Genomic DNA, 22,154 nt, shown 5'->3' with positions numbered 1-22,154 from the left:
ACTCTGTTCCCCAGGCAAGAAAAGGATGCTGCTGACGCTCATGACGGTAACAGAGTTGAACCGGTGGAAATCCACCACAAGGGTATTTCTCTGTGGGGAGTACCTCTCTTGCCCAGCCAAGGAGCAGAGGGTGTTGACGTTGTTCTCCTCAAGTTCTTGAGGGCTAGGGAGTTCAAAGTCAATGAAGCTTTCGACATGCTGACCAAGACGCTTAAATGGCGCAAGGAATCCAATATCGATTCCATTCTTGACGAGGATTTTGGCTCCGATCTGAGATCCGCTGCTTACATGAACGGCGTGGATCGCGACGGTCATCCCGCGTGCTACAACATTTTTGGGGTGTTCGACAGCCAAGAGATGTACTGTAAGATAAATTTCAGTATGGATCGAAAACATACCGGGTCGGATCTCGGGTCGGGTCTGTCGGATCTTCTTAGCTCACGCTTAAGCTAGACTATAAAAGTCTGAGCTTTTAAGTGCACAGCAGAGCACCTCTTTTGCAAGAAAGAAAATAAGAGAGAGAGAGAGAGATAGTAGGAAAGCTCTACTACTGGAGTGATTTGAACTGATGGGGGGAAGCCTCTATTTATAGCTTTTGTCAGGGATATTTTGGGTAGCATAAAAATATCCACTGAGCCCATCAGATAAAATCTGAGATAAGATATAATATATTCTTATCTCATAATATCATGATATTTGAATTTAAATCCAGAATCAATCACAATTAATTCTAAATATATATACTTAATATATATTTAATCTACACAATATAAATTAATTAATTTAATATAAATTAATTAGATTTATATCGTAACCGATTGGATATGATTCAGGGTGTTTGACCAAGTCAAACATATCACAATATCGCTTGGATATTTGACTGATATATTCTCTTTATACCCGGTCAAATAATCCGGCCCATCAAGGGCGGATCCAAGCCCAAAAATCTAACATCTCCCACTCGCACTTGATGGGCTGCCCATCGTGCGATAGCTAAATCTTTCATTGCTTCATACTAGGTGTCTGCCGTGACCGCGTGGGCATGACGTCATCGATTCGGGCGCCTGTGCACTAGGAATCCTTTATGCAGGACCAGCACACAAGAACACCCTTGGTGTACCTGCAAATTGTATGCTTGTTGCCTCGAATGCCCTAGTTTTATCCATACACTTTACTTGTGGCATATCTAATCCCTCTCGAGTTATTTTGTTTACTCAGATTGCCTTCTCATACGTATGGTATCCACACTTGCTTAGTTGTTCTGTTCAACCTGCAAGGGACATGTCACAGACACCAACGTAGATGTGTATTTCAGGATAAATCTTCCTTCTGACTATTCATCATTTAGATTTGGCATAGTCGCTTTCTCAGTCTTGACCCGTTAGATCGCATCATTCTTGACCATGGGGTTTAGGCTAGAGTAGCTGCCACTAAACCAAAACCTTGTGATGTTGTCTAAGTCTTAAGGGCATTATGAAAGGTTTATTTCCTTTCTGGGACTCACACCGTAATGGATCAGGGATCTTCCATCTACGTCCCTTGTTGCGGATTTGAGTGAGCTCATGCAGTATGAATTGCATGTTACGGTGCTCAATCCACCAAGTGGAGTATGTCGCTTTTGGTTTTAATAGCACCGTACAGACTTAAGTTCCAAATGCACTCCAACATTTGAACCAGGAGCTCTTTCATCACAACTATATATGACGTCTCACTAGTAAAGAGTTCCTTGTCTGGCTACAGGTCTCATGGATGACACATTATCCATGATTCGGCCCAAACTTTTATGGGTCTCATCTCAGTCTAGCTGAGGTGACATTTGTGCAGTGATTCTTCTCTACCATCTCATGGTGATCATCTGCTGTCAAACCTTCTATATCCCATGAGAACATAGCGAGGCGGTTGCTCGTGTGAGTGAGCCAACCTTGTGACCTGTACGACATAATTGTATTGCATACCTTGTGCCTATGCATGTATAAATACACAAATATACAAGAAAAATTTCTTTGAACTGGATAAAATGCATTGAATTACTAAGTAAGAGGAAAAGGTTCAGTACAACATGCCTTGTGCCTGCGTATTTGAACAAAAAGGATCAAAAAGAAAAAGGAGTTCAATACATCATGCTCTACGCATGCCCAAGGCCTTTACATGCTTAACGAAAGGATCTCTAGCTATAGGCTTGGTTAGGGGATCTGCCAACATCTTATGAGTGGACAAGTATTGAACTGTCACTTGTTTCTTAGCGATCATATCCCTTACAAAGTGATACTTTATGTCTATATGCTTAGTACGATTGTGGTACTTAGGGTCCTTTGCATAGGCTATTGCTGCTTGACTATCGCAGTGAATCAGAGTTGGTCCCTCACTCCCACCATGGATTCCCAATCGTACTAAGAATCTTTTGAGCCACACAGCTTCTTGGACAGCTGCAGAACAAGCTACATATTCTGCTTCCATGGATGAAAGAGACACACACGTTTGTTTCTTGCTGCTCCAGGAGATTGCTCCGTTATTCAGTAGGAAAGCATAGCCTGACGTCGAGTGTCGCTCGTCCAGGTCTCCTGCCCAATCAGCATCGGAATAACCCTCCGCACGAAGGCCATTTCCTTGATAGCATAGCTCATAGTCCATGGTTCCTTTTAGATATCTCATAATCCTCTTTACAGCTTCCCAGTGTTTGACTCCTGGATTGGATTGGAATCGACTCACAAGTCCGACTGCGAAGCATATGTCTGGCCTGGTACACAACATGGCGTACATTAGGCTGCCAACGGCACTTGAGTATGGGACTCTCTTCATGCGTTCTATATCGCATTGTTTTGTAGGGCGCATTTCCTCACTTAGGTTATGTCCCTTAACCACAGGGGTATCCATAGGCTTGCAGTCTCTCATATTGAAACGCTCAAGAATCTTTGCTATGTATGCCTTTTGTGACAATGACAGCAATTTTCTAGAACGATCTCTTCTTATCTTAACACCTAAGATATATTCTGCTTCGCCCATGTCTTTCATCTCGAAGTTCAAGGATAACCACTCTTTGATCATCTTTATTAGTTTCAGATTGGTACCAGCCAGTAGTATGTCATCGACATAGAGGGATAGAATGACAAAGTTGTCTCCAAACCGCTTGATATAAACACAGTGATCTTCCTCGATCATTTCAAAGTCATAGGAGCTTATAGCTTTGTGGAACCTTAAGTACCACTGCCTAGATGATTGCTTGAGTCCATAAATGGATCTCAAGAGTTTACAAACCTTTTGTTCGTTCCCTTTCTGTATGAAGCCCTCAGGCTGTTCCATATAGATTTCCTCATCTAGTTCTCCATTCAAGAAAGCGGTTTTTACATCCATCTGATGTAACTCTAAGTCTAAACTTGCTACTAAAGCCAGTATCAGTCGTATCGAGTTGAAACGTACAACAGGTGAGAAGGTGTCTGCGTAATCCACTCCTTCCCGTTGTGTATACCCTTTGGCAACTAACCTTGCTTTGGGTTTATCAATTGATCCATCAGCCTTACGTTTGTACTTGAGAACCCACTTGCTCCCAATTGCCTTTCGGCCAGGTGGTAGATCAACTAATTCCCATACTTGGTTGGATTCCATGGAATCCATTTCCTCTTGTAAGGCCTTCTGCCATTTTTCCTTAGCAGGTCCTGTTAGTGCTTCTTTAACACTTACAGGGTCTTCTTCATCGTGTTCTGGACTAACGATGAAGGTTGCTCCTTCAATTGAGAAGCGTCTCTTAGGAGTTTTGTCTCTGTTACTTCTCCTAAGTGGGGTTGTTGTAGGACTTACTTCCTGTGACTGGGTTAAACCTTGTTGTGAAAATGGTTCAACCCTCCCACTCGGATCAGTAGACTGAGGAACACTTTGTTGTACCTCATTGCCATCATCCTCATAAAGACGGCTTGTTCGATCAATACTCCCTCTGCTAGGATATTCGGTTTCTATGAATGTTGCGTCCCTTGACTCTATCTCAGTCACTGAGCCGTCATCATTTTCACCAATGAAGACATACCCCTTAGAGTTCTCAGAGTATCTTATGAAGATACACTTTTTGCCCCTTGGTTCTAGCTTGTCATATTTATGGGAAGAATCACGAATATAGGCCGCTGACCCCCATGGTCTTAGGATGCTTAGATCCGGTTTGCGGTTTGTCCATGATTCATAAGGGGTTGTAGTGACTGATTTAGAAGGCACTCGGTTAAGTATGAATGTGGCAGTTAAAAGAGCATCTCCCCAATATGAGGTTGGAAGCTCAGCTTGTGCCATCATTGATCTAACCATATCGAGGAGAGTTCTATTTCTCCTTTCAGCAACTCCGTTCTGTTGAGGAGTGCCAGGGATTGTTAGTTGCCTAACAATGCCCCTTTCTTCACAGAGCTCCTTGAACTGATCAGAGAGGTATTCTCGGCCTCGGTCAGTTCTTAAGGCTTTGATTCTTGAACCTAGCTGATTTTCCACTAGATTGAGATATTTTCTAAAGCACTCTAATGCCTCAGATTTGTGGGAAATCAGGTAAGTATAGCCATATCGGGAAGAATCATCGATGAAGGTAATAAAATACCATGCTCCATGACGTGCCCTAACACTCATTGGTCCGCAAATATCAGAGTGTACCAATTCAAGAGGATGGTTAACCCTGGTTGCCTTTCCGAAAGGCTTCCTTGTGCTCTTGCCAGCAAGGCAATGTTCACACAGAGACATTTCCTTTTTGGACACGTTTCCTAGCAAACCCTCTTTTGCCAGTTTGGTCATGCGTTCTTGACCAATATGTCCTAATCTAGCGTGCCATATATCGTAATTGACATCGGAAGAAAGCGCATAGCAAGAACTAGAAAAATTATCATTGAAATTTTCTAAAACAAAGAAACCATCCGAAACATAACCAGAAACTGAAAAATTGGTCCCATACGAAATGTCTACTGTGAAATCATGAAAAAAGACATTGAAATGAAATCTAACTAAGGAAATAACAGACACAAGATTTCGTCGGATTTCCGGAGCGTAGAGGACATTTTGCAGGACTAGGGTCTTTCCTCCATGCAGGGTCAGCTCACAAGTACCGATCCCTTTGACTTCTACTCTCGCGTTGTTCCCAACATAAAGCCATCTGCTTCTTGCTGGTAACCGACGAAATTCTGTGAAGTTCCCACGATCCTTGCTCACGTGGTCTGTGGCCCCTGAGTCTATAACCCAAACAGGATTAGTTTCAGCAATAAACGCAGTGCTAGAAACATAAGAGAAATGTATTGAATCTGAATCCAATACCTTTTTCTGCTCAGGGCAGTCCTTGGCATAATGCCCCTTTTGTTGGCAAGCATAGCATTTGATGGTTGCTATGTTCCGCTTCTTTGCAGGTTTCTTGCCTTTCTTGAAGGAACTCTTTCCTTTCTTTACTTTAGGGCCGCCTTTCTTATTTTGAGAGCCTTTGCTTCTCTTGGACTGGTTTTGGGAGGTTGCCCCTCCCTTTCCTTCAGTTAAATATGCCTTACTGACAGGCTTCACAGTTTCCATCCGATCATCCTCCAGTTGGAGGTGGCGAGCTACATCAGCAAAGGTTTTTATACTCTCATTATGAGTAATGGTGTGCTTCATGGTATCCCAACTTGCTGGGAGAGATCTCATGACAGCTTGAATCTGTTGCTCATCAGATAAAGCGCCTCCGGCTTCCTTAAGCTCCCTATTAAGTTCTGCATTGCCCTTAGGTGATGCCTTATGGGAGTGTTAGGACCCAGCTTGAAATTATCAAGTTTGACGGTGAGTCTCCTAAGCCTCGCAGCAGAGGTACCGTCAAATTCGGATTTCAGTGCTGCCCACATGGCAGAGGCTGAAGGGTGTGTTTCGAATTGCACCAACACATCGTCAGTCATGGCACTTAGCATGGTTATTCTGGCGATAGTGTCCCTTCTTTTCCAGGCCGCGTAGCCGTCCTGGTCCCTTCGCGATGCATTTGCCTCAGGCTCTGGAAGAAAAGTAGTCAACACATCAGTGACTTCTTGTTCTTCGAGGACATACGATATCTTACGACGCCACATGCTGTAATTGTCTCCGTTCAGCTTGTCACCTCCTACGAGGTCAGCTATAATGGACTTGATTCCTCTTTGAGACATCGTGCTATCACATAGACAACAATGCATTTTAGTACGGTATGCATATACACACTTTATTCAAGTAGGTCATAGGTCGTCTGGGTAAGAGTCTCACCATTTTCATGATCAGGAGACAACTAGGTTGGCTCCCATCCCATTACTCCTGGTTAGTCTCTTACCTTTCTTACCTTTGACTTTCCTTGAACATATCCCCAATTTGGAGTTTTCCTCATGAAACTCCCACTCAAATAAAGCATTTGAAAATAAAAAAAACTTTATTTATTGAAGCATGAATGTTTACAAAAAAATGGATAATTCCAAAAATGAAGTCTCAAGAGTAAACATTAAATGAAAAGAAAAAAAAATAAATGTGAACAGAAACTCATTCGTTCATGATATATTTTATCATTGGTTCTCTCAAACCCTCTTTAACACCTTTCCAGCATCTACAGAGACATTGTTTAAAAAATGCTTCACTAAATATGTGTCCCCTCCTCGCCAGTTCCTCTCTGTATTGGATTGCAATATTTGAGAAAAAGAGTGCGTCTTGCTCATTGACAATTTGTTTAGCATAATAAGTCAATTTTGAAAAGAGGCACTTTTGATGCTTGTATTCATCAGCATGCTTTTCTGCTATCTGTTCTATTAAATTTATGTCCTTGGGTCTGCAGACTTCTTCCTCTTGTTGGTCAGGAACACATTTCCTTTTACCACTGCTCCCCTCAGGTACATTAGAGTTTACTTGTGATTGAGGCGCTTTTCTTTTATTTGTACTTTCGGCAGCATAATAATTTGAAGATTTCGAATCATCAGAAAGAGGAGAATAAGTTGGATATTTTCCAAAAGAGGAGTTAGAATTTGAGTTTGAGTTGGCCATTTCCTAAACCCAAAAAGAACAAGTTAAGAAAAATAAAAATAAATATTCAAAAACATTTATTTGCTATTTTTCATACCCAAAAAGTCATAAAAAATCAGCACATAATATATTAATTCATAGCTCATGATTTTAGAAATATTTCAGGTCAAACAGGGCTCAAAAATAGCCCCTCACGCGCCCTCACGCGCCCCAATAAGCAAAAAAAATTTTTTTTTTTTTTTAGGGCTAGGTTCGCCCACTCTCGGGACCGGCGCGTGTCATACACGCGCCGCCTTTCCGGCCTCTCGCCGTCACCTGACCTATTCCAACTGATTCCTCACGTCTCAAGGAGTCTATATATGTGCTTTTTATGACCAAAGGGTCCCTAGGTGGACCCCACGCGCCCACATGGCGCGTCCAAAAAAAATTTCAAAAAAACTTTTTTTTTTTTTTCAAAAATTTTTTTTTTAAAAATAATATTTTTTTTAAAAAAAATTTCGGTCGGGTCGATCTACCGACCCGACTTCCAGGGGGATCCGGGTCCACGGACCCGAAACGCAGCGTTTCACTTAAAGTGAAACGCTGCATCCTGGCCAGCCCAAAACGACGCCGTTTTGGGCTGGTCAGGTCGTCCCTGACCTCCAGCCGGGTCGCCCCAGATCCGGCTGGAGCTCCGGCGGGTCCGTCGCGACCCGCCATTTTCGAACCGCCGTATCTCCCTCCTCCGAGCTCCGTTTTATGCATTTTAGGTGTCTATGGACTCGTATTTTCGTGCTCTACAACTCTATGGGTTTATTTTCTTTAAAAAACGTCAATTTTAAAGACCCAAAAAAAATGGTTCAAACGGCCGACGTTGGAAGCTTCAGAAAGTGGACTTCGATCACGTTTTTAAGCCTTACGGAATAACAGGTAATGTTTTCGAACTTCACTTATATAAATGGAGTGTTTATGTGAATTTAAAACACAAGCATATAGAGTTCGAATTGCATACGGCATATTCACGATGCAGCGGAAAAAATGAGCGTGTAATATATATATGCACACATATATTGAGAGCCTCAAGAACATCTCGGCTCTGATGCCAATGTAAGATAAATTTCAGTATGGATCGAAAACATACTGGGTCGGATCTCGGGTCGGGTCTGTCGGATCTTCTTAGCTCACGCTTAAGCTAGACTATAAAAGTCTGAGCTTTTAAGTGCACAGCAGAGCACCTCTTTTGCAAGAAAGAAAATAAGAGAGAGAGAGAGAGATAGTAGGAAAGCTCTACTACTGGAGTGATTTGAACTGATGGGGGGAAACCTCTATTTATAGCTTTTGTCAGGGATATATTGGGTAGCATAAAAATATCCACTGAGCCCATCAGATAAAATCTGAGATAAGATATAATATATTCTTATCTCATAATATCATGATATTTGAATTTAAATCCAGAATCAATCACAATTAATTCTAAATATATATACTTAATATATATTTAATCTACACAATATAAATTAATTAATTTAATATAAATTAATTAGATTTATATCGTAACTGATTGGATATGATTCAGGGTGTTTGACCAAGTCAAACATATCACAATATCGCTTGGATATTTGACTGATATATTCTCTCTGTACTCGGTCAAATAATCCGGCCCATCAAGGGCGGATCCAAGCCCAAAAATCTAACATGTACCATAAGACATTTGGGACTGAGGAGAAGCGAAGTGAGTTCTTGAGATGGAGGTTGAAGTTGATGGAGGAGGGTATTCAGAAGTTGAACATGAAGCCCGGAGGTGTTTCTTCCTTGCTTCAGATCAATGATCTTAAGAACTCCCATGGTCCGGCCAAAAAGGAGATCCGAGTTGCCACGAAGCAAGCTCTTGCCATTTTGCAGGACAACTACCCTGAAATGGTTGCCAAAAATGTAAGTTTGTCAGTCATATTCAATGACCAATCTGTGTGTTCCTGTCTCTAGTTGATCAGAATAACTGAGCATTGCGCTTGTGTTTGTGTTTGTAGATTTTCATCAATGTGCCTTTCTGGTACTATGCTCTCAATGCCCTTCTATCTCCTTTCTTAACACACAGAACAAAGAGCAAATTTGTGGTTGCTCGTCCTGCGAAGGTCACCGAAACCCCGCTCAAGTATGTCTGTTATCCCATTCTTTATCAAGTTGACTAAAACTAAAACAACGTTTACTTGATTCGAACATCACCATCAGCGTCATCCAAATAACTTTTTCATCACTCTGTTAATCCCAATTGTGATATTCTTTCGATCTCGGGAAGAGTTTAGTTCACGTGAAATGATGAAATTCGAATAAATTGGACTTCCAAGTATCATAGTTATACAGGAGATTTTTCAAAGGTCTGCGGAAGACAAAACTGAAATGCCCTTACTTCACTCTGAACTCAGAATCGATTTTATCTTCATTTCTTGAAAACAGGTACATTCCTATTGAGGAGATCCCTGTTAACTACGGTGGTTTCGAGAGGAAAAACGACTCTGAATTTTCTGCCCAAGATGGCTCTGTTTCTGAAATTACTCTCAAGGCTGGATCAACAGTAACCATTGAAATTCCCGCATTAGAGGTAGTACCAACTTGTGTACACGTTCTTTCAATTTAGGTTTAGAAACAGGAACATCATAGATAAAAATGTCTGCTGTTTACCCAAGAAAAACGTCGTTTTGGGATTTGACTGTGTTGGGTTGGGAGGTGAATTACAGGGAGGAATTTGTTCCCATCGATGAGGGTTCTTATACAGTCATAGTTCAGAAAGGGAAGAAGATGGGCTCAAAAGAAGGGCCTGTTAGAAACGTTTTCACGAATAATGAACCTGGAAAGATTGTCCTCACTATTGAGAACACATCGAACAAGAAGAGGAGGATTCTCTACCGTTACAAGACCAACAAGAACTCGTCCTAAGAATTCTGTGAAGAAGTTTGTAATTGATGCTGTTGAGGCGTTTGAGAAATTCTTTCATTGGTTTTAAATTAATTATTTTTGCTTATGGTGACATTCAAAGTTTATTCTTTTTCATGTACCAATATCTGATCATATTTTAAATGTTAAATTTTTCTTTTGAGGCTTTGCCTGAGTGATAATCTTGGCTTGTGTTCATAGAACTGTCATGTGAGAATCCACAAAATCCTCCTCCTGTGAAATTTAAAGAAGGGTCCACCAGAATAATAGAGCATTTTAAAGAAAGTCTTGAAGGAAGATTTAAATGGCGTTAAACAACTATTCGTGATGTGATCATGGGAGAACAAATGTCGTTTGGCCTCTTCGTTTTCTTCTTGTGTGCAGGCGTGGTGGGATTTTATAAACACAAAATCACATGAAAAAATTACCCTACACCACAAAATTCAAATCTGAATTGGGGGAGGTAATATTGAATTCATATGGGGAAAAAGATTGAGACCTTTCTCAACTCAAATCTCCATGAAGGTAAATCTAGGATATTAACACGCAAAATTCCATGAGCCTAATCATTTCGGTCAAATGTAACTAACAATATTATGGAACCAAGGTAAAACAGAGACAAACTGTGGTGACACAGACGGAATGCAATTACGGAAAAATCAACATGGCAGTAAGAAGGTAAAACGAATAATCTAACTAATTAAACATATGATGGTCCAGGGATTAGTGCTCAATGGAGCGAGCATGCAATGTGATATACCCTCTAGTGGCTGGGTATTAAAGAAGGTATGCTTTGCTCGTTCCTGAAGAAGTTAAGAGGATCAACGTTAGTCTTCACGTATGCCAACCTCTTGAAGTTGTTTTTGAAATATTTGGATCCCCAAATGCTGGCTTGGTCGTAGCCGGTATGACCATTGTTTTTATTAACCCCTATATCAAGATCTCTAATTCAGATATGCGGCTCTGGGAGACTTGGAAACAAATGGTACCATATAAGCATATAATCTTCTAATCCAATTAATATGCCTTTCTTCTGCTTCATTCCCTTCCTCCAGCCAGTACACCTCATGTTGAATTTTGTACAGGTTCCCGAATCTGTGCGGGAATGGAATCTCATCCTCCGGAATCTCATCCATTCTTCCTCCATAAGGATTTAGTATCATAATGGCAAACTCTGCTTCTTGTTCATAAAACATTGTCCATACCCCTTCTAAACCATCTTCTGGAATGGCTTCTCTCACATAATCCGATTTCGCCTTGAAAAACAGACCATTAGTTAGATCAGTTCTGTTGAGCAAAACTTCAAGAGGGGAACCACTTGAGAAATTGGCAAAGTAAAGGATTGACTCAATCCAGCTCATCTCAACACAATCTTCCCTCACCAAGCCCAGTTCGGGGAACATGTCCTGCATCAAAGGAAGCAGCTTTCCCTCACTTCCCAGAAACATAGACTCAAATGAAGCTTGTATGGTTGTCCTGTTGTTCACATTCACCCTCTGCAATATGACCCTGATGAACAGGTCCTTATCAAGCTTGCTTCCGACGGATTGCCAGGTGTGAACAAGCTTGGTCGCATTTTGTTCTAATGTCCTTGGAACTCTGAAAACCGTCACGCTTGGCGGTACAGAAACTAACCTTATTTTCCAAGCAGTAATAACTCCGAAGCTGGCTCCACCCCCTCCTCTGATGGCCCAAAACAGGTCTGCGCCCATGGATTCTCTATCAAGAAGCCTTCCTTTTGCATCAATTATATGGGCATCAATTATATTATCAGCGGCAAGACCATATTTGCACATCAAGAAGCCATAACCTCCTCCGCTAAAGTGGCCACCGACACCAATAGTGGTGCACACACCCGCAGGGAAGGCCAGGGATTTAGTTTTCTGGGCAATCTGGTAGTAAACTTGACCAACAGTAGCCCCAGATTGGACCCATGCAGTAGCACTGTGTCGGTCCACCTGGACTGAGTTAAGGTTGATGAGATCGAGGACGATGAACGGAAGGTGGTGGGAGACGTAGGAGAGGCCCTCATAGTCGTGGCCGCCACTTCTGGTTCGAATCTGTAATCCATGACGTTGGGTGCAAAAGATGGAAGCTTGAATATGAGATGGTCGGAGAGGCGTGACTATGACAAGGGGTTTGGGAGTTGTGTCGGATGAGAATCTGAGATTGTGAATGGAAAAGTGTAAAAGGGATGAGTAAGAGGAGTTGGTTGTGGTGAAGACGAGCTTAGAGAAAGAGGTGGCGTTTGGGGAATGAAGGTAAAGACATTGGAGGAAGTCTTCATGAGGGGATGATGATGATGCCAGCGCAAACGAAATTAAAACAACAAAAGCAACAGAAACGCAAGAGTTTGGAGGCTTCATTTTGGATTTGGTTCACATATGATGAGATTAGCTACTTTTCTTATTTATACACAGCTAGCTGCCTAAATTGAAGCTCAGTAGCATCTGATTACTCCTCGTGCCTGCTGCAACAGAGATTTTACCAGTACAAAGTCTTGAATCTATTTTCTGGGCTAAGGAATTGCTTGGAAAGCCGACTTAAGACCAAATGGTAATGTGTGGCTAGATCATTCAATGGACGCAGGGGTTGTTGGAGCCAAGGAAGACTGCTCAATCACGTAAAAATGTAGAGAAATTTCGAGGCAATAACTCATAGAGGCACGCAAACTAGCTCAAAGTTTCAATTGTGCTTGCACTCTAAAATCGAGGTGAGAGTTTGAAAGCAATAAAGCATGAGAAATAAGAGGTGTGTCATTTTGATATGACAAGATATGTATGGCGAAATGGTGGGTTAAGAGCCGTTGACACTCGTTTTGGCTTCGTTGCTGGCTAGTCACAGAAACGCCTCTTCTGTTATTCTCATTACTTGACCATGACTTTGAGTTCGTTCATTTCTAATTTAATGTGTTTACAGCCCATGTTTGTAATTACTTCTCTGCCCTATTTATAGGATAAAGAAATAAAACATTTTTTGTTCTATTTATAAAGTATTGAGAGAAATTTTTTATCTGGATATATAATTTTATCCTTCATTTGTTATTATATTGACTTTTTTCTGAGGTATAATATATATTAAATAAGAATAAAATTTAAAAGCAGTTGAATTTTAAATACTCTTCTGGTCCTATTTATGGGGCAAATAAAGAATATTTTTTGGTCATATTATAGGGTACTAAGAAATGTTTTACATAGACGTATAATTTTACCATTCATTTATTATTGTCTTAATTTTGTTTACATGAAGTATAATGTATATTAACTAAGGATAAAGTTAAAAAGTTGTTGAATTTTAAATGAGAGTTAATGAAATTTAAAGTTTTTCTTTATATGTGTGAAACATGTTAGAAGTGACTTATAAATAGGATGAGAAGAGTAAGAATTAATGAAATTTAATGTTTTTTTAATCCATGTGAAACGTGTTAAAAGTGACTTATAAATAGGATAAGATGAATATTATATACATAGATATATATATATATATATATTGCGCGCTTGAGACTATTTGCAAAGCCTGCAACAAGCTAATCAAAGAAACCAAGTGTGGGAAGAAGCCATAAATGAATATTCACGCTTGGCTTATACCCTCGATCTAGTACGCAACGCAGTACAATTCATATTAGATGTGTATCAGTTATGAGGATTCCAAGAAAAGAAAAAATATCAAACATGTCGTCTTTGATTTTTCATATAGGACCAAACATGCATGGACAACACCTAAAAGAGACGTACATATGGACAATTATTGTAAGTTATAACTTGTTCCTTATATATCCATCATGATGAAGCTGCTAATAACGAAAAGATCAATTTTAATATATTGCGTCTGAGTATCTGGAGGCGCTAGATCTCAGAATTCAACGAAATAAAGATGACGGATTCATCAAAATGTATGTATGCTGATCAAAGTGATGACGCTGGCCATTCTTTTCTTTTGATTTTTCTTTTTGCTACAATTGTGTAAGGCATCCGAATTGAAAGCGTTTACTAAAACGGTGATTTAGTCGTATTAAATAAAATAGGATATGACTTCTTGTGCAAGCCTCCCGATATTCAACGATACGAGATGGAGAGATTGGCAACGAAATTATATATATTTGGACAAGAATTATAACAAGTAATGTTAATCTATTATTTATTGATGTGTGAATATATATTTTTAATTCCAGTCTATTTTTGACGATGAAACGTAAAGATGTCAATATAATCAACTCAAATGGGATACATGATATATGCTGTATTATTAATATTATATATATATATATTATATATATATTATTATTATTATTAATTGTGCAATAAAAGCATCTGACTGTAAATGGATATGCTTAATGGAAAGTAACGCATATTTTATTTTTATATTCATAAAATGTTGCTCTACGAAAATGAAGACGGCGCCCTGGAGAAGCTATCTGCTTCACTGGGAAATAATTAATGGGATATGGAAAAGAACGCGATGATATTAGACTTGGTGATTATTACTGCCTGCTAATGATATAATAATCATCATGGCTAAATATTACCAGACAAAAAAGTTGTTCTTATTTATTTAAAAGATTTATTATCATAATTATATACCCATTATTATTAGATGTAAATATGTATAATGTAAAGACAAGAAAGAGAGTGGACAATAGGAGAAGTAGATCTGAGAGGTGAGGCTACCAACAGGAGTTGGGTCTAGCAGAAGGGGCTAGTCTCCCATAACATGGTGAATCAAAGTTCGAATCTCTACTGAAAAAGGTGTCCATATTTAGTGCCTGACAGTGTCTCGAATACGATTGCCTCTAATAAAAGTATACATATGCTTTAGTGCAAAAAAAAAAAAAAAAAAACTGAGTGGCGAGGCTAAGGTTAGTAATATGCTCATTATTATGATGGACCCTTCAACTCTGGAGAGTCTGTGGTCTTTAGTTTTTGGCAGTGAATCCAAAGCCATGAAGGGTGTAACATTAAGCTATTGGAATTCACAACACAGTATCTGTTGCTGTTGGCGTACGTTTTCACACAAACCTCCACACCCCTCGCCGTCCCTCCCAAATCAAAGTATAAAAATGTTTTAATCATGTATTCGCAGGTCAATGCATAATCCTGCTACGTAATCTGTTCTTGGTCAATTTGGGAGATAGCTTATAATTTATAAATGATCATCTTCTTCTTTTTTTTTAAATACTACCTCCGATCCTTAATATAAGACACCGTTTGACTTTTAGTTTGGTCCTAATTATAAGACCCAATCCATTTTGTCTCTCATATTTATGCATTTTTTTCCAAGATAGTCCTTCTAATAATGATAATTCTAACCAACACACTTAATTAGCAAGGATATTTTAGGAATGGCAACACTTATTTGTTATAAATAACTAACTTAACTTACTTCTTTAATCTCCTCAAATTAGTCAACTGGGTCTTATAATTAGGACCGGAGGTAGTAACATATTGTTTATCACCAGCAGATCTCTATAAATTTCACTACAGATTGCCCCATGGGTTATCGGATTATCCCCAATCCCATCAAATTAAACATGGGTCGTTCAGCAATACTACCATTACTCTCATTACTTTCCCTTCTTGTGCTTCTTTCCCTCGCTTCACAAGCCTCTGCTTCTTCCTCTCCTTCTTCCTCTCGCAATACTTTCATCCGTTGCCTGGTAAACCATTCCGAACCCTCTCACCCCATAACCTCAGCCATTTTCATCCCGAGCAATGCCTCTTTCTCCTCCGTTCTAGAAGCCTACATCAGAAACCTCCGTTTCAACAACTCCGATACCCGAAAACCATACCTTATACTTACCGCCTTACATGTCTCCCACGTCCAGGCCGCCGTTATATGTGCTCAAAAGCACAACCTGCTCATGAAAATCCGAAGCGGAGGTCACGATTATGAGGGTGTCTCCTACAGAGCTCAGCTCCCCTTCTTCATCCTTGACATGTTCAATCTCCGATCCATCCAGGTTGACATAGACAGCGAGACGGCTTCCGTTCAAGCCGGAGCGATTCTCGGTGAAGTCTACTACAGAATCGCTGAGAAGAGTAAAACCCATGGCTTCCCTGCTGGGGTTTGTCCCACGGTTGGTGTGGGAGGACATATAAGTGGTGGTGGGTACGGGAATATGATGAGAAAATATGGTCTCTCGGTGGATCAAGTCATTGATGCACAGATAGTGGACGTTCATGGAAGATTACTCGATAGAAAATCTATGGGTGAAGATCTATTCTGGGCCATTAGAGGTGGCGGGGGAGCCAGCTTTGGAGTTGTGGTATCCTACACATTGAAGCTGGTTCGAGTCCCGGAGGTGGTCACCGTTTTCCAAGTTGCTAGGACCCTGGAGCAGAATGCCACAGAGATACTGCACAAGTGGCAGCATGTTGCCCCTAGTATTGATAATGACCTTTTCATTAGGGCTATCATCGACGTGGTCAATGGTACTGAAAATGGGACAAAGACTGTGAGGGTCACCTTCATAGCCTTGTTCCTTGGTGACTCCAAAAGGCTTCTTTCTATCATGAACGAGAGCTTTCCTGAATTGGGTTTGAAGCAATCAGATTGCATAGAAACGAGCTGGCTTCAATCGGTGTTGTTTTGGACAAACATTAATATTACAGAACCGGCTGAGATTTTACTTGATAGGACGCCTCAGTCACTGAATTACTTGAAAAGGAAGTCTGACTATGTGAAGGAACCTATTCCGAAACAAGGTTTGGAGGGGATATGGAAGAAGATGATAGAATTGGAGGACACAATTCTATATTTCAATCCTTATGGCGGACGAATGGCTGAAATTCCGGCCTCCGCAACCGCTTTCCCTCATCGTGCTGGGAATTTGTGGAAGGTATATAAATGCCTTTGAATCAATTTTATGACGCACATCCACCCACACACACACACGTATATGTAAATACGCAATAATCGTCTCACACATAGTTTGTCCTTCTAATATAACAACAGGTGCAATATCAAGCGAACTGGAATGAGGCTGGGAAAGAGGTAGCAGATCCCTACATAGAGCTGACAAGAAAACTTCACAAGCACATGACTCCGTTTGTGTCCAAGAACCCTAGAGGAGCATTCTTCAACTATAAGGATCTTGACCTGGGCATCAACCACAACGGTAAGAACAGCTACCAAGAAGGCAGAGTTTATGGGGTGGAGTATTTCGAGGACAACTTCGACAGGTTGGTTCGAATTAAGACCGACGTTGATCCTTCCAACTTCTTTCGAAACGAACAAAGCATCCCTACCCTGCCCCCAAATCGCAAGGGATAGATCATAGACACACCACCCCGCCAGTTAATTATTTAAATTGGCTAGCTCATATACGCAAACTAGACTAGTTCAGATTGGACTGCTTTGTTTGTCTGGATTGATTGGCTTCTTTTCATTAAGTAGGAATCAATTTATTAAGGTCAACGCCTTGTTCAACTTTTTAATTTCTCCCCTTATTGTATCCATCCCCAACAATAATAACTACGACCACGCACGTCCACATATAAACTCCGCCGTATCTTGTAAAATCAATATATATTATTGATGTTTAGCCTGCAAATTTATATCAAAGCACCAATGTCTTTTATTTCAGTATAACTTTTATAAATCAATTGACGCTTTTCTCGAAGATATCCTTTTATTGGAATACAACACACAATTTTAATTTAGCAGTAATGATATCGTATACACTTTCCCCCACAGCCATGCATGTCATTTTCATTCAACATTGATCCTCATCAGCCAATTAAGCATGTGGTGACTCAATTTCTCTTGCCCATCATATTTATAATCCTTTTTTAATTACTTATGAAACCTAGCCTTCTCCCGTACGTCTTTGTTCGCAATTATTACAAGGAGAACACCTATTAAGAGAATGAAAGATTAATTTATGAGAATAAAGATGAACGAAGAAAAAGGACGAAAAAGAATTGATATATCGACCGGAGATGATGATATATACAACAAGACCAGACACATGCATGCATGCTGATGCACGTGACAGTAGTGCTACATGAAACTGACAATAATGAAGCTAATGAGTGAAGGAGGTAAAGCAGACCTGAAATTAAAGAACCCTTTAACTTGTACTAATATCTATACACACTGATAACTCAACTATGAGATGCCATAAGCTGTGCTGTATCACTAAATTGAGATGAGTGATCGAAATACCAGAAAACTAATAATGACTCCAACCTATATATCAATCACAAATAGTCCCCGGACGCGCATATATATATATATATATATATATATATATGTTTTGAGAATAAAAACCGTGGAATATGTACACACGCATAAAAGTTGTAGTGATCTACGAGATCGCTACAATTTATCTCTCTTCTGAAACAAGGAAGCCCTAGGACGATGAGTGGGAAGCTCGGGTGTTTAGAGTGGATGCGGATGACTCGTAATCTGCACCCCAAATCTGGCAGCCTTCCAATGATGCCCCCAACTCAATTTCCTCGTAAATTCTGCTTCTCAGTCTCTGAATCCCTTCTAATTCCGCAGTCACTTCTCTCATGCTCGGCCTCGTCCTCCCATTCAAGCTCAAGCATCTGCTTGCCAGGTTTGCCACCGCCGTGATATCTTCTCTCGCCTCCTCCGTGATTCTGGGGTCCACAATCTCATATAAACGCGCTTCATCCATGCACATTATGAAATACGAAGCCAGACTCTGAGCTTCCTCTGGCCTTCCAGATGCTATTGGAGCTTGACCTGTCAGCAGTTCAACCAGAACAACCCCAAAGCTGTACACATCACTCTTGTCGGTGAATTGACTCGTGTGGAAATACTCAGGATCCAAATACCCAAAAGTTCCCTGAACTTGAGTCGTGATGTGAGTCTTTTCCATAGACAGCATTCTTGAGGTTCCAAAATCAGCAACCTTTGCTCTCAACTTGTCATCCAACAGTATGTTAGTTGATTTGATGTCTCTATGGTAAATGGGCCGCGAAGCAGCCGAGTGCAAGTAGAACAGAGCTCCCGCAACTTCGCCGGCAATTCTTAAACGAGCGTCCCACGTCATTGAGATCTCCTCATTTTGTTCGTGCAGGTGCTCGTAGAGGTTACCGTTTGGAATGAATTCATAAACCAGCAGAGGAACTTGTGTCTCCAGGCAAAACCCTAACAACCTCACCACGTTTCTGTGGTTAATCTGAGAAAGAATAACCACTTCGTTGATGAATTCTTCAACATTTCCTTGGAGTCTGAGTTTCTTGACGGCAACAATTTGACCGTCGGCGAGCATGCCCTTGTAAACAGTGCCCTGGCCTCCCTTTCCCAGCACTCTATTAACGTTGAAGCGGTCGGTGGCTTTTTCGAGGTCCTTGGAGCCGAACAGTTTGGTTTTGACATCGCCGTTTACCGATCTCCGTTGCAACAGCAAGCCGCCATTTTGTTTGAAGTATTTCTCCTTTCGTTTGTTTATTCTGCTTTTCCTGAAGATTTTGTATTGGATCCACACGCCCACCAGGAAAACAACGGATACTAGGCTCGAGAAAACTGCCCCTATAGACATATATGTAAGCACATGCGGTTACTAATAAAGCGTCAAATACAATAATATCATCTCAACACACAAGTGCCAAGCGCAATTCAGCAACTACTATAGGAGAAAGTATAACTCCGTGATCCTCTTTATCAATGCAAGTCCCCAAAAAAAAATTTTCTCTCTCCCCATTTTAGTTATACTTTTTTCTTTGAAAAAATAGGTAAAGAAATTTTTTTGACCTATGCCGTTTATTTATTATTTTATTTCAAATAAAAATTTCAAAATGAAACAAACAATGGATTTATGCGGGGAATTATTAATACGTTGGTTCCATATATATATGACTCTCATGACATTGATGACTATGATATGCTATTTTGAAAAAATTTTTCTTCTTCTCAATTAAGGACCAAAATGTTGATAATTCTTTTGCAACGGAGTCAAAATTCATCAATGTAGGCAGTCTTTATATGACAAAACCAGTTTTGGTGCTCATCACAATGATGAACACCATGATTCTCATCGCTATAATGAAATCTAAATAATTCAAAATTAGTTCTATTGATCTAAATTTAAAATTTTCAACTAGTAAATTTTAAATAAAAAATTATTTTTTGAAAAACTTACAATTAAAATATTGCATTTATTTTGAATTATGTGCCTATTAAAAGAAAAATATTTTTTAAGAAACAATAATATTAAATATTAAATCTTGGCTGTCCATATTAAATTTGAATGGTCAAGATTTGATTATCACCATTATGCTTAGCACTGAAACTGGTTCCTTATCTGGCACATAGAAAGAACTTTGCAAAAGATTATGCCTAAATGAAATTAGTTTTGGTGCTCATGGCAATGATGAGTACCATGGTACTCTTCAATACAGTGAGATTTACACCATTTAAATATAGTTTTAGTGGCTTAGATTTAGAATTTTTAACTAATGATTTCTAAATTTAAAAAATATTTTTGAAAAATTATCATTCAAAAGATTATTTTTATTTTGGATTCTATATGCATTGAAACAAAAAATTTTAAAAAAAAGCATTAAAAAAATAAATCTACACCATCTATATTAGATATAGGTGATCCAAATTTAATGATTATTATGAGTAATGAAACTAGTTGCATGTCTAAACTTAGGCCACTTTGTTGTAAAAATTCTTTTCATGCGCAGGACACACTTAATGAATACTACCTCCGGTCCTTAATATAAAATCCTATTTGACTTTTATTTTGGTCCTAAATATAAAACCTCAATCCACTTTATCTCTCATATTTATACATTTTTTTCCAAAGTAACCCTTCTAACAATGATAGTTTTTATCAATACACTTGATTAGTAAGGATATTATAGGAAAGACAACACCTATTTAGGACAAATAACTAATTCAATTTATTTTCTTAATTTCCTCAAATTAGTCAACTGGCTCTTATAATTAGGATTGGAGGTAGTATATCCCCCTCAAAAAAAAAACTTTTCAACACAGACATATAATAGACAAGTTCCATTTAAATATGAAAAGTAGGCATGGTGGATGCAGGAAAGTCCACATGAATGAGAGCTGTTAATTGGGCTGGGACTGATATTCTTAATCTCCTCGTGAGAATTGACGTGTAGCGTGCCATGATTTTACCACTAAATTTTCTCTTTTCAAAATAATTAATCAGACTTCTTCAACATGACTTTTAACGAGAGTAACTTTAATGTTTAACAAAGAAAACAGAAAGAAACTAATCTTAGCCAACTAATTTTCAGAGGTTGTTTTAAAAGATGAGTAACGGCAGGTAGATCAAAGTATGCAATCATTTCTAAACTGAGAAAGTGTTTGGGTAAGAACAAAATCATGGTTTCAAAAGTATTTTTACAATATACGAAGTAAATATGTAAAAGAGTTTGTCTTAATTTACGGAAAAGTGTCTCTGAGAAGTGATTTTGGAATTACTCAAACATCCCCTTAAAATCACCAGAAGGAGAATTTAGTACATTTACATGAACAATACGCGTACCTATCACCGACAAGCCTGGAGATTTGGATCCTGAGTTGCCTCGCCCGCCTGAAAGTTGGAAAACCGAAGTCAGTTATACGTTTTGAGCACCATTCTGATCTTTTTGCAATCGTTACTTGTAATAGTTTTTTACATATTAAAAAAATTATTAAATATATAAAAAATTTTATTTTTATCCTCATTAAATGTTAGTATTTTTTTTTACACATTTATTTTTTTATCTTTATATTTATCTCCCTTGATTAATAAAGACAGAGTTAAAAATAAAACATTAGAAAGAGTACAAGTCAAGTAGTCAACACAAATAAAAAGAAACCAAATTCCTTCTATGACAAGTATTAATGAGTGAGAATAATGGGTTTATCCAAAGACATAGTACGGACCTGTAGAACCACAGGGATTGGCAGTGAACAGAGGACTAGCACACTGAGGTGGGAGAGGCGAGTTCAGCGCCTCGGAAGACAAAATATCAGAGACATTGCAGGCGCTATAATATTCGAGCACTGCAGGAACGCCATTCAAATGACTTAACGAACTGAGAATCCTGTTGCCCCAATCGTTTTGGCCCTTGTCTTCAACAATAAGAGCATAACTGCAATCGCCATGATTTCCTGCCACGTGTTCAATTCTGGGATTATATTCCGACAGACCCCTAGGCAGGGAAGCGGTGCAGCAATACTGGCCCAGGCAACCTCCAATTGCGGAATGATTGAGGTTGACGCTGCTGCAAATGGAGACGCAGCCGCCGAAAACGCCGTCCTGGGAGCCTTGCAGAAGAAGAGCTTGTGTGCCGCAGCCCGCA

The 22,154-nt window shown here is 39.5% G+C and overlaps 1 protein-coding gene and 1 pseudogene across 1 annotated transcript; one reads left to right on the top strand and one right to left on the bottom strand.

Moving 5' to 3' along the window:
- Positions 1 to 10,619: 10,619 nt before the first annotated feature.
- Positions 10,620 to 12,317, bottom strand: LOC114718286 (berberine bridge enzyme-like 18; annotated as a pseudogene).
- Positions 12,318 to 15,376: 3,059 nt separating this feature from the next.
- On the top strand, positions 15,377 to 17,242 carry LOC114718283 (berberine bridge enzyme-like 8). Its single transcript, XM_028903562.1, has 2 exons — positions 15,377 to 16,693; positions 16,810 to 17,242. Exons 1-2 carry the CDS (start codon positions 15,386 to 15,388, stop codon positions 17,125 to 17,127), a joined length of 1,626 nt encoding a protein of 541 aa, XP_028759395.1. The 5' UTR covers positions 15,377 to 15,385; the 3' UTR covers positions 17,128 to 17,242.
- The last annotated feature ends 4,912 nt before the right edge of the window (positions 17,243 to 22,154 follow it).

This window comes from Neltuma alba, unplaced genomic scaffold (assembly GCF_004799145.2).
Source record: "Neltuma alba isolate B1F8T4 unplaced genomic scaffold, ASM479914v2 tig00011824_pilon, whole genome shotgun sequence".
Classification (NCBI taxonomy): Eukaryota; Viridiplantae; Streptophyta; class Magnoliopsida; order Fabales; family Fabaceae; genus Neltuma; species Neltuma alba.
Note: the sequence above shows the minus strand (reverse complement) of the source record. Positions and strands in the feature narration are given on the sequence as shown.

Bases quoted from the DNA above. Each gene is read 5' to 3' on its own strand.
- LOC114718283 (XM_028903562.1), top strand. From the start codon at position 15,386: ATGGGTCGTTCAGCAATACTACCATTACTCTCATTACTTTCCCTTCTT. The intron at 16,694-16,809 runs GTATATAAATGC...ATATAACAACAG, and splicing joins GTGCTGGGAATTTGTGGAAG to GTGCAATATCAAGCGAACTG.